We start from the raw sequence: 14,112 nt of genomic DNA, 5'->3' as shown, positions 1-14,112 counted from the left end.
ATTTTTTTTTCCACTTATTTGTTGTACTCAGAAGTCATTTCCTCTTATTTTTGTGTGTTGATGTATTATGCTTTTAAAAAGACTTTGTTAAAAACAAGCAGACCTTAATCTACTAGTGTTTTTTCCCCCCTTATTTTCTTAGGAGTCAGTGGATCGGTGGGGAAAATGCTGCTTGTCCTGGGCCCTGGGCTGTAGAAAGAAGATACCAAAGGCAAAGTACATGTATCTGGCTCAGGAGCTCTTGGTTGATCCAGAATGGCCACCAAAACCTCAAACAACAACAGAAGCTAAAGCTTTAGTTAAGGAGAACGGATCATGTCAAATCATCACCATAACATAGCAATGCATCACTCTCGGTGGTATGCTAGTAGCAGGAGAATGTAATTTTAGGACATTCTGATCCTGTGTGTCGGAATGGCACCATTTCAATTTATATCCCTTCTAATACAGTAGCTGATATGAGAGCTTTTTTTTTCTTTTTTTAATAAACGAAGCAAAACAGAAAGATTGGCCCATCAAATTAATAATCAGTCTGTAAAGTCCTGTATCTTCATTCAGTAACTACATATTACATATATTTCCAGAATTTTCTTGTTACCTTCAGTGATACTCTTTATAGAGGGTACAGAAGAAAGTTGATATTTGATAGGTTTTTAGACATTAGCTTCTGAGACTTGGTTTATCCATTTAAATTTATTTTCACAACCCCCTTATTAGAAAAAGTCCTCATTTATATACCAGCCCAAAATTTGTGATTGGCAAATAAAAGGGGTGTTAATGAGTCTCCAGTGAAAATTGGTAGAAAGCCTGTTTTCATTTGATTCCAAAATTTCTTCCAAAGAATTCCATATATACATACGCCAGTTCCCTTTGATAGCCTAGGAGTTTTATGGTGTTGCTTATAGAACAACTCAGGTAATTTCCATTTATGGTTTTATATTTTCTGTACAAACTGCCTGGGTTTTATTTTTCTAATCAGCAAGGTGCTCCAACTGCCTTCCTCAAAGCTATTAAATGGATCTTGTGGTATGTCTGCTGTCAGTAGTACAGTTAACTTCAGTTAAATGTTGTAGAACCATTTTCACTAGGAAAAGAAGATTATTTTTTTTGGCAGTAGATGTAGATCTGTCTAATATATCTCTTCATACCTTTTTTTTCCTCTCAGGTTTTATATCATTTTAAATATTTTTATTTTCTTCGTTTTCAATTAACGACATAGGATAATAGTGCATTGGGTTTTGTTTTGTTTTGTTGTAGGTTTTTGAGTTAGACTTTAACCTCCTGAAATGTTTAAGTGTTGATACATGTCTCTCCTATCAATAATGAGGCTTAAAAATGAGTGAGTGGTTTTGAGTGCTATTTTTTCAAAGCAGTATGAACTTGGTGAGTTTGTTTTATGCCATTAGGTGGCGCCAGAGGTCAGAGCTTACCTATTTAAGATTGGATGCTTACAGGGAAGCATTATTTGGTTGTAAAAATTTCTGGGAGGAAGAAAAATTGAAATAAAGAATAGACATTGATTGGGCCAAAAGAAATGCGAAAAGTGTTTTTCACCTTTCTCTTTTGTCTGGTTATGTTTAAATTTTAAACAAAATTAAAGTAACTTTAAAAATGCGTTTCTAGGTAAGATCCAGCAGTTTGGCAAAGCCACAGTTACGACAAGCGAGGAAACTGATATTGCTCTAAAATGGACACTAAACTCCTAAAACTATGTGATGTTATCCTGTGTTCTTCCTTAACTGGTAGCAGGCTTGTGCTTTCCACTTCCAGCTGATCATTATCTTGCTGCTGGATATTTACCAGTTTATCAGATGTTAGCCAGAACTATAGCACCACACGGTTCTCTTTTTTGATGCTGCAGAGACCTGAATGATGTTAGGTAACTATAGGAAAATGTAAGTTACACTCAGGATCACTGTTACTGCTATTGCCACTGATGATTCTTACAACAATATAATCAAAGTTTTCCATCAAAAAGTATAATATGATATTAATACACATTAGATAAGAACAATTGTTCCATGAATGATTCTATGAAGCTATGCATCTTAGACCTCTTGAGCTGTGAATTAGCACTGTTTTCTATAGTTACTTACTCTCTTGATCATTTTCTAATTTTCACATTCATTTTCAATATGTACAAGCATTATTCTTAAGTGATTTCCCAGAATTGTAAATTTTATTCTTTGATTTAAATACTGAGGCATATAATTAAAGTAATCGCTAAGTAGCAGCTTAAAAATCCAGTTACTGGTTTGTATTTAACATCTTTAAGAGCATGATCATAAAGAGCTATGTTTTTTACACCCTTTTTTTTAACATTAGATTTTATAAGGGTTTTATATCTCATTTGTCCATATTACTTTCAAAGGAATGAGGTTTTTAGGTAGGTGGAAGAGCATTTGTAGGAAGGTGGATTTGAACATAGACAAGGTGGGTTGTTCAAGTTGCAGTTGATGGTTTCCAGAATGTTATTTGAAGAATGTCTGTGAATCCAGGTGTGGGTCCTACTCAGTGCCATAGATAGACTGAGTTCTCTCTCTGTACGTCACCGTTACGTAGTAATTTTGATTCTGAACTTCACATTAAATTATTTGAGTGTATACAGACCTAAATTTAAAAATCTGTACATATCTTATTTTGATGTATTAAAGATTAATAAATATTGCCGATTTAAATTTTATTTATGCACATACTTAAAGGACAGAAATGTCCAGGAAAGTAATTGTTAAATAATGATATGTAACTTTTTAACTTTTTAAATAAATAACAAGATTTTTAATGTGTGTCTCCCTCAGGGTTGTTTAAAGTTTCCCCCCCCCCCCAAATATAAATAGTGGTAACTATATGTTTTGTATCTTCTAGCACCAACTGCTGTAAAGCAATGCTGCAAATAATGCTTGAATAAAAGTGGCTAAGCCAACAACAAAAGAAATACTTTTTATATTAGTTTTATAATTCTTACATTCGAGAGCTTTCCAAATTGCACTTGCATTTGAACAGAACTGTTGCAGTCTCCACTGTATTTATTTTGTCTCCCATGTTTGTGAAGATACTGCACAGTTTCAGAGGCATGCTAAATAACATATCAGTGTTTATGTATTCTGTTCCCCAAATGGCTATAGATACAATATCCAGAGAAGAGCAAAATTCAAGCTTTAGAAAACATTCTAAGATCTCACGCATGCGATTTTTGACATATCTGAAAATAGGTTTTTGTATATTTATGGTGGGAGGTGGTTGGGAACTTTTGACAAAATGTGGGATGTTAATTTTTGTACAGTCTGTGGGCATTTACACATATTTTTAATGTAATAAAATTTGGTAATTATGTGCACATTAAATTAATAAGATAGTTACTTCCTGTTATGATTTGTGAATTCCCTAAGACTTTGGATTTTTTTTAAGTAACTTTATATCAGAAATGATACTGCATCTTTATATTTTTTAAATTGTATTGCTGCTCAAGAATGGTACCCTGATGTCGAAAAGGCATACATTCGTAATTGTACATTCAGCACTGTAAATAACCTTATGAAATCTTTTGGATTGAAGCTATTCAAAATAAAAATTTAAATGAATGAAATAACATTTTTTTTCCTGTGTCGTTATACATTCGTTTGCCTTTTAGCCATACAAATACTGCTCTCTCTGGATTTATTTTCTTACTTCACACTTTCCCACTTCCTTTTTTCAACTATGCATTTTTGAAGGGAATGAATACCACATCCCACATATATATCACATCATGTGTGTGACCATCCCGTGGAAACCCGTTCACTAGCTACAATGTAGAACCAAATGTTAAGTGGAAAATCGTGAAATGTTGAGACTAGAGGCTTATACTCTGTTAACAGATGGGAAGATCAAACGCAGAGCTAATGCCATATAACACGTTGTAAGTTTGAAGTGAAGTGGCAGCCGTGGGTGCAGAAGGAGCTCTCCGAAGGAGAGAAGCTGTGGAACCAGCCATGGGTGCTGGAAACCCCTGAGAAGGTGGATTTGTGTTGGCCTTTGTGCTGGGATGGGAGGTCTTTCTGGGTATCACAGGTCCTCCAGGAGGCGTGGCTCCTCTCCCGTGGCCTATGTGGCTGGCTGCCGTGGGATGGATTGGGTGGTGTGAAGATTTAGAGTCCCGAGTTCTCCGCATTCGCTGTGGTTTGTGTAGCAGAAGGGGCGGGGGCACAGTTCTGCACGTCTCCCTCTTGCCCGTGTGTCTGCCAGGTGCTGTGTATCGAGTATATATTGCAGGGAAGGTTGGAGTTGGAGGAGTTTGGATGAGACCGTCACTGTTCAGAGTTGGAGTTGTGCTTGCTCTGGAAGTGCACAGAGATCCCTCCAGTGCCCTGGCCTCGGAGTCTCCCCTCACTGCGGAGAAAAGCATGTCTCGTCCAGGCAGACGGCTCTGCTTTGGAAAGGCCAAACCTCAGAGGCGGAACTTGCCCCTCAGCATAGCAGATTTCTAACCTGCGTGAATCCGAAATTCGAAGGACATGAAAACACGGGAGCCATCGACTTCATTGTTCAAAATACTTCTCGGTACCTCATCCAGTTTTTCAGCGAAAGGACTCAACAATGTTCCTCTCCTGACTGCGGTTTCCATACCCTTCTGGGCATTCAGAATGTTCTGCTCTTTTCAAAGAATAAAACTTGGAGGTCATTCTGATCGGAGCGCTTCCCGGGGAAATCGGCCGCAGCAGCTTATGAGAATCTGACATGACGTCTTCCTCGGATCTAAAATCCACACAGATAGAATCCCATCACGTATGCAGGCTGTGCTGCGCTTGTTTAATCGTTCTGTGTATCGATCGGAGAAAGACCTCAGCACATGCAGCTCATTCATTCTCTCAAAAGTGCACAAGGCATCCCATTGCATAGATGTGTCAACATTTAGAAGACTTCTTCCCTGTTGATGGCATTTGGGTTTTCTTTTTTTTTCTCCTACTACATACAACCCTGCAGTGTTTTTGTGCACAATTATTTTTTTTTTAAAGATTTTATTTATGTATTTGACAGCCAGCCAGCAAGAGAGGGAACACAAGCAGGGGGGTGGGAGAGGAAGAAGCAGGCTCCTAGCAGAGCAGGAAGCCCGATGCGGGGCTTGATCCCAGGACCCTGGGATCACGCCCTGAGCCGAAGGCAGACGCTTAACAACTGAGCCATCCAGGCGCCCCTGTGCACAATTATGTTTAAGTAGGCTCCACACCTAACATGGGGCTTGAACCCCGACCCTGAGATCAAGAGTTTCATGCTGTACTGAATCCCCAGGAGCCCCATTTTGTGCACAAACATTACTGAGCTTAGACATTGGATGAATTTTCAGCAGTGGAATTGCTGGATAAAGGATATGTATATTTTTAATTTGGCTGATGTTTCTCAATTTTCCCCCAAAAGTTTGCTCCAGTGTATAGTCCCACCATTGTAGTATGAGAATGTCTGTTTCCTCACACTTCTTACAATGCTGCGTATTTTCAGGCTTCAAACATTAAAAGGTTATTTTAGTATGGTGCTAGTGCGGGGTTATCAAATAGCCCAGAAACAGACCCACACATTCATGAGGTGTTGGCTCATGGCTGCTGACATTGTACCTCTGAAGGGAGAAGGGATTTGATTATATATAAATAGGGCTAGGACAGCTGCTTATCTGAAAAAAATAAAACTGGACTCCACTCACACATCATACACAAAAATCAGTTCAGTATGGATTAAGGACCTAAAAAAGGACAAAACTGTAAAACTCAGCAAGGCATTATAGGAGAACTTTTTACTTGGGAGGAGAGGAGGATCTATTTCAATACAAAAAACACAAATCGTCGAAGATTGATAATTTTGCGTATATAAAGACATAATGTCCATCAAAAGATATCATGAAGAAGATGAAAAAGCAAACCACAAACCAGTTGAAGCTATCTGACACCTATAACTGACAAAGGATTAGCATCCAGAATATATAAAGAATGCCTATCGTTCAGTTTTTTAATTTTTTAATTTTTATTATTTTTTAAGATATTTTATTTCTTTATTTGACAGAGAGACAGCCAGCGAGAGAGGGAACACAAGCAGGGGGAGTGGGAGAGGAAGAAGCAGGCTCCCAGCGGAGGAGCCAGATGTGGGGCTCCATCCCAGGACTCCAGGAACACGGCCTGAGCCAAAGGCAGATGCTTAACGACTGAGGCACCCAGGCGCCCCTACAGTTCAGTTTTTTAAAAGACATACATATTTTGCATATAGGAGAATGGGCAAAAGAGCCCAACATTTATGAGAAGATGAAGCACAAGTGGGCATTAAAATAAGAAAAGATGCTCAAGGTCATGAGAAATGAAAAACCACACTGAGACCATGACTTCATACGAATGGCCAAAATTAAATTTTATTTATTTTTTTAAAGATTTTATTTATTTGACAGAGACAGCCATCGAGAGAGGGAACACAAGCAGTGGGAGTGGGAGAGGAAGAAGCAGGCTTCCAGCAGAGGAGCCTGATGTGGGGCTCGATCCCAGAACGCTGGGATCACGCCCTGAGCCGAAGGCAGACGCTTAACGCCTGTGCTACACAGGTGCCCCCAAAATTAAATTTAAAAAATCAGTTCCAAGTATGGGCAGAGCTGTGAAGCACAGAAACTGTCCTACACTGTAGGTGGCATCATATTGGTACAAGTACTTTGGAAAGCAGCTGGACATTCCTAAGTTACATTGAACATAGGAACACCCTTGAACCCTGTGATGCCATTTTCGAACATATTCGAGAATGTTTTTAGCCTTATTATTCCACAAAGGGGGAGAGGAGAACTGGAGAGGATTGGGGCAATGTGGTGGGAAAAGTAAGACTCAAAGGAAGTGTGGTCCAGCCAGGGGTACGGCTGCCACAATGACCCAACTGGGTCACTGAGCTCTCCCAGCCAGCATCACAGTCCTAATGTGCCATTTGGTGGAGACACTTCTCTCCCTCCTGCTCTTAGCATTCAGCCTTGACAGTAGGATTCAAGTTACATATGGTCTCTTTCAGCTTGAAGCTTTCTGTCATTAAAAACCAGAATATGCCCTCTGAGATAGGGTCCTTTCCATGACTTTTATTCTGGTAAAGTCTTTATCCTCAGGATGCAAGGACACTTCCCTCTTCCTTTGGAAAGTGCTGAATCACAGGCAAAGCCCTGAGCCCTTCAGTTGCTTTCGGGTACAGCACCATTTCAGGTAAGGCCAAATACTTTAAAAATTACTATGGGTGGGGTGCCTGGGTGGCTCAGTCGTTAAGCGTCTGCCCTCCGCTCAGGGCGTGATCCTGGTGTTTTGGGATCGAGCCCCACATCAGGCTCCTCTGCTGGAAGCCTGCTTCTTCCTCTCCCACTCCCCCATTCCCCCTGCTTGTGTTCCCTCTCTTGCTGGCTGGCTCTCTCTCTCTCCGTCAAATAAATAAATAAAATCTTAAAAAAAAATTACTATGGGTAACTGAGGGCTTGGTTAGTCCGTATGTGCATAAATTATAAAATTTTGTACAAGAAATGATCTGTATAAAATTACACTTGGGAAACCTTGTTTTGGCAGATGAGTATTACTGTGTATATTTCATGTAATTCAATGCCACGAGTTCGTATTTTCTGTTAAGCATTTTAAGAAATGATAGCTCCTTCTTTATGACACAATCAGAAATACTGTCCTCAAATTCTAGCTCTGTGACCGTGGTTAAGTTACTTACCCTTTCTGTGCCTTAGTTTCATCATCCTTTAACCTGGGGTAAGAATAGGATCTACCTCCTAGGGTTATTGTAAGAATTGAATGAATTAATGTCAATAAAATGCTGAGAACCATGAATGGCATAAAGTGATAGGTATTCCCTGTTTTTCTCACTGCGGCTAACAGGGTGTTGGCTATTTGAGGGTGTTACTGTTTTTGTAGAATAAGTACTGGGCATATAGCCTGACTGAGGGGAAAGGAATCAGGTGGTGGTTGCTGCTGTTTTTCCAGCCTTTGCTGTTCCCGGCATGACTGTTGGTTACAGCCACCGCTGGGTAAAGGCAGAAAGAACAGGGCTCTCTCTTCAGGGCGGGCACTGCTCAGTGATGTCTGTGAGCTTCATGAGAATGATCATTTTCATTAGTTCTATGTAAAGATTTTAAAGCCCTGGCTTCCACCTATAGCTTGAAAACGCTTTAATTTCAGTGCTTTAAACTGAGAGTAGAAAGTCGGTAGAACAAAAGAATGAGACCTCTCAGCGCAGAACGAATGTCTTTTCACCCCCCAGGAAAAACTGCACTCCCGGGAAAAGAGGGATACTTAGTCTATCTGGAGAATATTCGAAGTCAGTGCTAATCCTGGCGAGGGGCTCCTGCCTTTGCAGGGTTACGAGATCCAGCGCTCGCGCCTGCGTGTCGCCGAGCTCCCGCGGTGGCCGTAGCCAACATGCTGAGGAGCACCCTGCTGTGCGCGGCGCTGGGGCTCCTGCGCGCCCAGCCCTTCCCCTGCCCGCCCGCCTGCAAGTGTGTGTTCCGGGACGCCGCGCAGTGCTCCGGGGGCCACGTGGCGCGCCTCGCCGAGCTCGGCCTGCCCGCCAACCTCACGCACGTCCTGCTGTCCCGAATGGGCCACGGCGCCTTGCAGAATGACAGCTTCCGCGGCATGACGGTCCTGCAGCGCCTGATGCTGTCCGACAGCCACATCTCCGCCATCGCCCCCGGCGCCTTCCACGACCTGGTAAAACTCAAAACCCTGAGGCTGTCGCGCAACCAGATCCCGGAGCTGCCAGGCGCGCTGTTGGATAAGATGGTGCTCCTGGAACAGTTGTTTCTGGACCGCAACGAACTAAAGGACATCAACCAAAACATGTTTCAGAAACTGGTGAACTTGCAGGAGCTCTTTCTGAACCAAAATCAGCTCACTTCCCTTCCCGCTCGCCTCTTCACAAATCTGGGGAACCTGAAACTGTTGGATTTATCGGGAAACAACCTGCCCCACCTGCCCCAGGGATTGCTCGCGGCCCAGGCTAAGCTTGAGAAGCTCGTGCTCCACTCGAACAGGCTCGTCTCTCTGGACGCGGGGCTGCTGAGTCGCCTGCGCGCCCTGAAGGAGCTGCAGCTGGACAGAAATCACATCCGTTCCATCGCACCGGGAGCCTTCGACCCGCTCCGGAGCCTAAGCTACTTGACTCTTTCCAGAAACCAGCTGGAGTTTCTGCCCTCCGCACTCTTTCTTTATTCGCGCAATCTGACATTCCTGACCCTGTTCGAGAACCCGCTGGAAGCGCTGCCCGAGGTGCTGTTCGGGGAGCTGGCCGGCCTGCGCGAGCTGTGGCTGAACCGCACCCGGCTGCGCACCCTGCCCGCCGCCGCCTTGCGCAACCTGAGCGGCCTGCGGGCATTCGGCCTGACCCTGAGCCCGCGTCTGAGCGCGCTCCCCGAGGACGCCTTCCGGGGCCTGGCGGCGCTGCAGGTGCTCGCGCTGCACTCCAACGGCCTGGCCGCGCTCCCCGGCGCCCTGCTGCGCGGCCTCGACGGGCTGCGCCGCGTGTCGCTGCGCCACAACCGCCTGCGGGCCCTGCCCCGCTCGCTCTTCCGCCACCTCCGCAGCCTGGAGGGGGTCGAGCTCGAGCACAACCAGCTGGAGACCCTGCCGGGCGACGCGTTTGCGGAGCTGCCCCGGCTGGCCGAAGTGCTGCTGGGGCACAATCCCTGGCGCTGCGACTGCGGCCTGCGGCCCTTCCTGGCGTGGCTGCGGCGACACCCGGGCCTCGTGGGCCGAGCCGAGCCCCCGCGGTGCCACGGCCCCGCACCGCGCGCCGGCCTGCCGCTCTGGGCCCTGCCGGACGAGGACCCGGAGTGTCCCGGCACCGGCGGCCCGCCTCCCCGCCCCGCCCCAGCCCCGACCCGGCCGGCCCTGCCCGCGGACACCGGCCCCACGGCCTCGGTGGCCTCGGTGCCCGACGGCTCGGAGCCCTGGGCCCGGACGCAGCTGGTGTCCAGGGACCAACGCCAAGACCACAGTCTGTTCTGGTGGCTTTATTTTCTGCTTTTAGCTACCCAGGCCGTCATAACGGGGATCATCGTGTTTGCTATGATCAAACTCGGCCGGCTCTTTCGAAGATTAATCAGAGAGAGAGCGCTCTTGTTTGAGTCAATGGGAAAACCTTGCAATTAATGAAAACGTGGCCAGAGTCTCCTCAGAGGGGGCTGGGGGGGGGGTGGATCCAGCCAGGCTGTGGCTGTCTCCCCCTCCCTTCTCCCTCCCCTCCTCTCTATGTCCCCCCAGGCCTACATGCCAGTCTCCTCTCTATGTCCCCCCAGGCCTACCTCGCAGTCTCCCTCCTCCTCCCTCCCCCTCTTCAGAAGGAACGTTTACACTTCTAAATTGTGTGTGTCTGCTTGGCTTTTGCGTATCCTCACACAGTGTGCCCCACGGGTCCGTGGATGGTGTTTGGGCCATCCTTGGGCTGCACATCCCCCCGGGGCAGAGAGGGGTCTCCTCCTGGGGGAGGAAGGGTGCAGATGAGCCAGCCAGCTCCAGGCCAGGGCCTGTCTCCTGCACAGCGGGTCTGGGAAATGTTTATGAAATGAACAAATAAAATGAACTCTGGGATCCCAGTGATGGTGGCTTTTCCTGGGGGACAGGATGGATTATTGTCTTCATCTACTTTTGAAAAGCAGAACTCTTCCCGTTCCTTCCTTAGTCCTTTTTCTCACTTTCTGTATCTCTGACCTGCAGGCTACGGGGAGAGCGGGCTGGCTTTCTTTCCTTCAGCGCCTGTCTTCAGAGGAGGCCGGCTCTGTGATCGGCTGCCTCAGGGCCTTTGCATTTGTTCCTGTGCTCAGCAGCTCTCTGGGGAGTACCTGGCTGAGATACAAAGCACAAAGCCCTCCAGCCAGGAGCTCCAGCCAGGAGCTCAGCTACCAGTGACAGGAGTCAGTGGTCAGGGCTGAGTGCCAGGGAACAGGAGGAGGGAGGTGGAGCAGAGCTCCCCCGGAGGAAGGGGAGCTCAGCCGGAGGTCTAAGCCTATAGGGGGTTGGATCCCCAGAGTCCCCGGGTGTCCCTGCCCACCACAGCTCTGCCTGCATGTGTGCCTGCTAAGTTTCTCCTTGCTTCCTCCTCCGGTGAATTATGTCATTGTGACACTGGGTTGGTTTCCATTTCCTGCAACTAAATGCTACCTCATTTCGAAGCATTTATGGAGCACCTAACATGTGACAGGTGTTCATGAATGTAATGATAAGCTTGGTTTCTAGTTTACGATGGTGGCATCACGTTCTCATTTCATCTCCCAGCTGAGAGCCATAAAGCCCTTGTTGCTTTAATTGTGTGTCTGTGCTTGTGAGAAGCAGTGGTTTAAACGTGGGCCCGAGAGAGGACAACCGTGGTGTCACATCCCAGCTCCACCACTTTAACTGCGTACAGCTTTGGGCCAGACCCTCCTCCCTGGAAGGGGACACATAGCACCTGTCCTCACAGAGCTTTTGTGAGAGTTAAGGGCAATAAATCATGTGCTGACTTCACCCAGTGCCCTGCATACAGTCCATGCTCAATAAATGTTAGCTCTCATTATTTAAGAGCAAGCAATTATTCCTACCGTCATGATTGCAAAACAAGCACTTTGAGTCGGCTTTTTCTCTGTGCATGTAAAGGTGAGAGCAAACTTTCTCAGATTGGAGATTGCATTCAATCAGCTTGTCTGCACCGGTGCTCGGTCTCAGCCCTGTGTGGTTGGGCTCTGCGTGCTCACGGTCCAGAGCAGGGGGTCCTCTGGACAACACCAGTCGAACGCGGAGCAGGAAGAGCTGGGTTCCTGGCATTTGTACGTGTACTTCTTCCAGGCCAAGTTCAACTGGTAAAGCCTTCCCTGACGGCCCAGGCAGACTCAAGTGTTCCCTGCTGTGCAGTCCCCTCTCAGGCTACCAGCACGAAGCACCCTCCTCACCGCTGGGTGGTCGAGCTCCCCCTTTGCTCCAGGGTGTGTGTTGATATCCCCCCACACTGTAGGCTCCTTGGCCTTACCTTGTCTTGCTGATTTCCACTGCTCCACATTTTGAGGCTTACCTACAGCACAAAACCCAGACTTTTTGATGGAATGTGGACTCTAGTCCTAAGCACTGTGTTCTCAGGCAAGCTGCCAACTCTCAAAGCCTGTTTCCTCACCGGGAGAGCGAGAAGAATAATGGTGCATACCACTCTTGCGAGGATGAAATGAGGTAGCAAGCCCAAGAGTGAAGTCCGCGCTGGGGCACGGGGCTCAACAGGAGTTGGCTGTGACTTTGACGAGCCCTTTCAGAACCCAGCGTCCTGACGTGCCTCAGGGCCTTTGCATTTGTTCCTGTGCTCAGCAGCTCTCTGGGGAGTACCTTCTCTGTACCAGGCAGTCTTCTCAGTGCAGGGACAGAGCAAAGCATGGAACAGAGTACACGCTTCCATGGGCCCTACATTGCGGCGTCCCCTCCAACTCAAACATCTCCCCTGAACTCCTGGCCCTTCTCTTCAAACACTCGGAAAATTATGAACAGCTCTGGATACCTCAACCAGCTTTATAAAAAGCTGCTCTATTTGCTTCAGGTATTTTTTTTTTAACACAATAAAATAAGACAAAAGTTGAAAGCCCCTGCCTATGTCTCTTCCCTGTGCTTCTGCCTCCACCCTCCCTCAAGGGGCGCTACTTAATAAATGTGGTGTTTCACATTCCTGGTGGTGCTTTTCAGACTCTTACTACACGTGTCTACAACCCTGAACAAGCTGAAATAATGCTTTGCCAGTTTTTAAATTTTCTATAAATGATGAGACTCTGCATGTAGCATTCTTCAAACATTTTCCCTGGGCTCACATTTTTTTTTTAAGTTTATTTATGTAATCTCTATACCCAACGTGGGACTCGAACTCACAACCGTGAGATCAAGAACCTCACGCGCTTCCAACTGAGCCAGCCAGGCGCCCCTCCCAGGTTTTCGAGATCTATCCATGCGAAGCATTTGGCTTTAGTTCATTTTAATATAATAACAGCATAATCTTCTAGTGGGTGCATTTCCCACAACTTATCTCTTGTCTCATTGATGGACGTGAATTCCCATTTTTTTTCCTTTTTATTCCTCATTACTCCACATCCTCCTCAACTCAGGGTATAATTTTGAATTTTTGTCCATCTGAGAGGTATGAAATGGCATCTCCTTGTTTTATCTTACATTTCCCTGGAAACTAGTGAAGTTGAACTTACTTTTAAATGTTTACATGTGTACTGAACTTATTTTTAAATGTCGAAACTTACAATTAAATGTTTAGATTCCTTCTTCTGAAAATTATCTGTGTATATACATTGACCCATTTATAATGGAGCATTTTGTCTTTTTTTTTTAATTGATTTGTAGGAATTCTGTACATATCCTGGGCACTCATCCTCTGTAAACTGTGTGCTTTGGAACTATCCTGTTTCAGTTTGTGGCTTATTTCATTTAATGCTGTCTTGTGTGGAATAGCGGCTTTAATTCTAATCTAGCCAAATTTAGCAATATAATTTTATGGTTTGTGCTTTAAAAAAGAATCTTGTTTAAGACATTCTTCCTACTCGGGGCAGCTGGGTGGCTCAGTGGGTTAAGCGCCTCACTCTGGATTTCAGCTCAGGTCATGGTCTCAGAGTCATGAGATCGAGCCCCGGGTCAGCCTCCAGGCTCAGCGTGGAGTCTGCTTCAGATTCTCTTTCCCTCTCCCTCTGCTCCTCCCACCCTCCCACTTGCATGTGCACTCTCTCTCAAATAAATAAAATCTTCCAAAAAAAAAATCTTCTACTCTTGTCATAAAAGAAGTCTATATTTTCTTTGAAAAGTTGTAAAGATTTGTTTTTCACTTTAGGGCTTTGGTCCACATGGAATTTGTTTTTTAATATGATGTGATGTAGGGAGCCAACTGTATGTTTTCCAAATGTGCATGCCCTTGTCCCAGACTGAACGTCCCCTAGCCCATCCTTTCCACGCTGGTCTGCAAATGTCCCTCCATCATTTACCAAGTTTCACTATGGGCACCGGTTGGCCTCTGGGTTGTGTAGCTTAAGCCCCTGGCCTGTTGCTTGCGTCTTACACTCACTGTGTCATTACTGTAGCTTTCATAATTCTTGGTACGGGGTCACCACTCCACCTTGTTCTTCCTCGGAAA

At 45.7% G+C, this 14,112-nt stretch overlaps 2 protein-coding genes across 6 annotated transcripts in view; both read left to right on the top strand.

The window, feature by feature from the left end:
• Window positions 1-3,589, top strand: part of ATP13A3 (ATPase 13A3) — an 86,115-nt gene extending 82,526 nt beyond the window's left edge. For all 5 annotated transcript variants that reach the window (XM_045812756.2, XM_045812754.2, XM_045812755.2 and 2 more), the window contains one exon: window positions 143-3,589. In XM_045812756.2, the coding sequence (XP_045668712.1) occupies window positions 143-340 (198 nt within the window). In that variant the 3' untranslated portion in view covers window positions 341-3,589. The remainder of the gene's footprint in view (window positions 1-142) is intronic.
• A 68-nt stretch (window positions 3,590-3,657) lies between these two features.
• On the top strand, window positions 3,658-13,665 carry GP5 (glycoprotein V platelet). Its single transcript, XM_045812629.2, has 2 exons — window positions 3,658-7,190; window positions 8,335-13,665. The coding sequence occupies exon 2, from the start codon at window positions 8,397-8,399 to the stop codon at window positions 10,125-10,127; it is 1,731 nt and encodes a 576-aa protein (XP_045668585.2). The 5' UTR covers window positions 3,658-7,190; window positions 8,335-8,396; the 3' UTR covers window positions 10,128-13,665.
• Window positions 13,666-14,112: the final 447 nt, after the last annotated feature.

Source organism: Ursus americanus, chromosome 4 (assembly GCF_024610735.1).
Source record: "Ursus americanus isolate L20-20 chromosome 4, mUrsAme1.1.p, whole genome shotgun sequence".
Taxonomy (NCBI): Eukaryota; Metazoa; Chordata; class Mammalia; order Carnivora; family Ursidae; genus Ursus; species Ursus americanus.
This window is presented reverse-complemented; position numbering and strand designations above follow the sequence as displayed.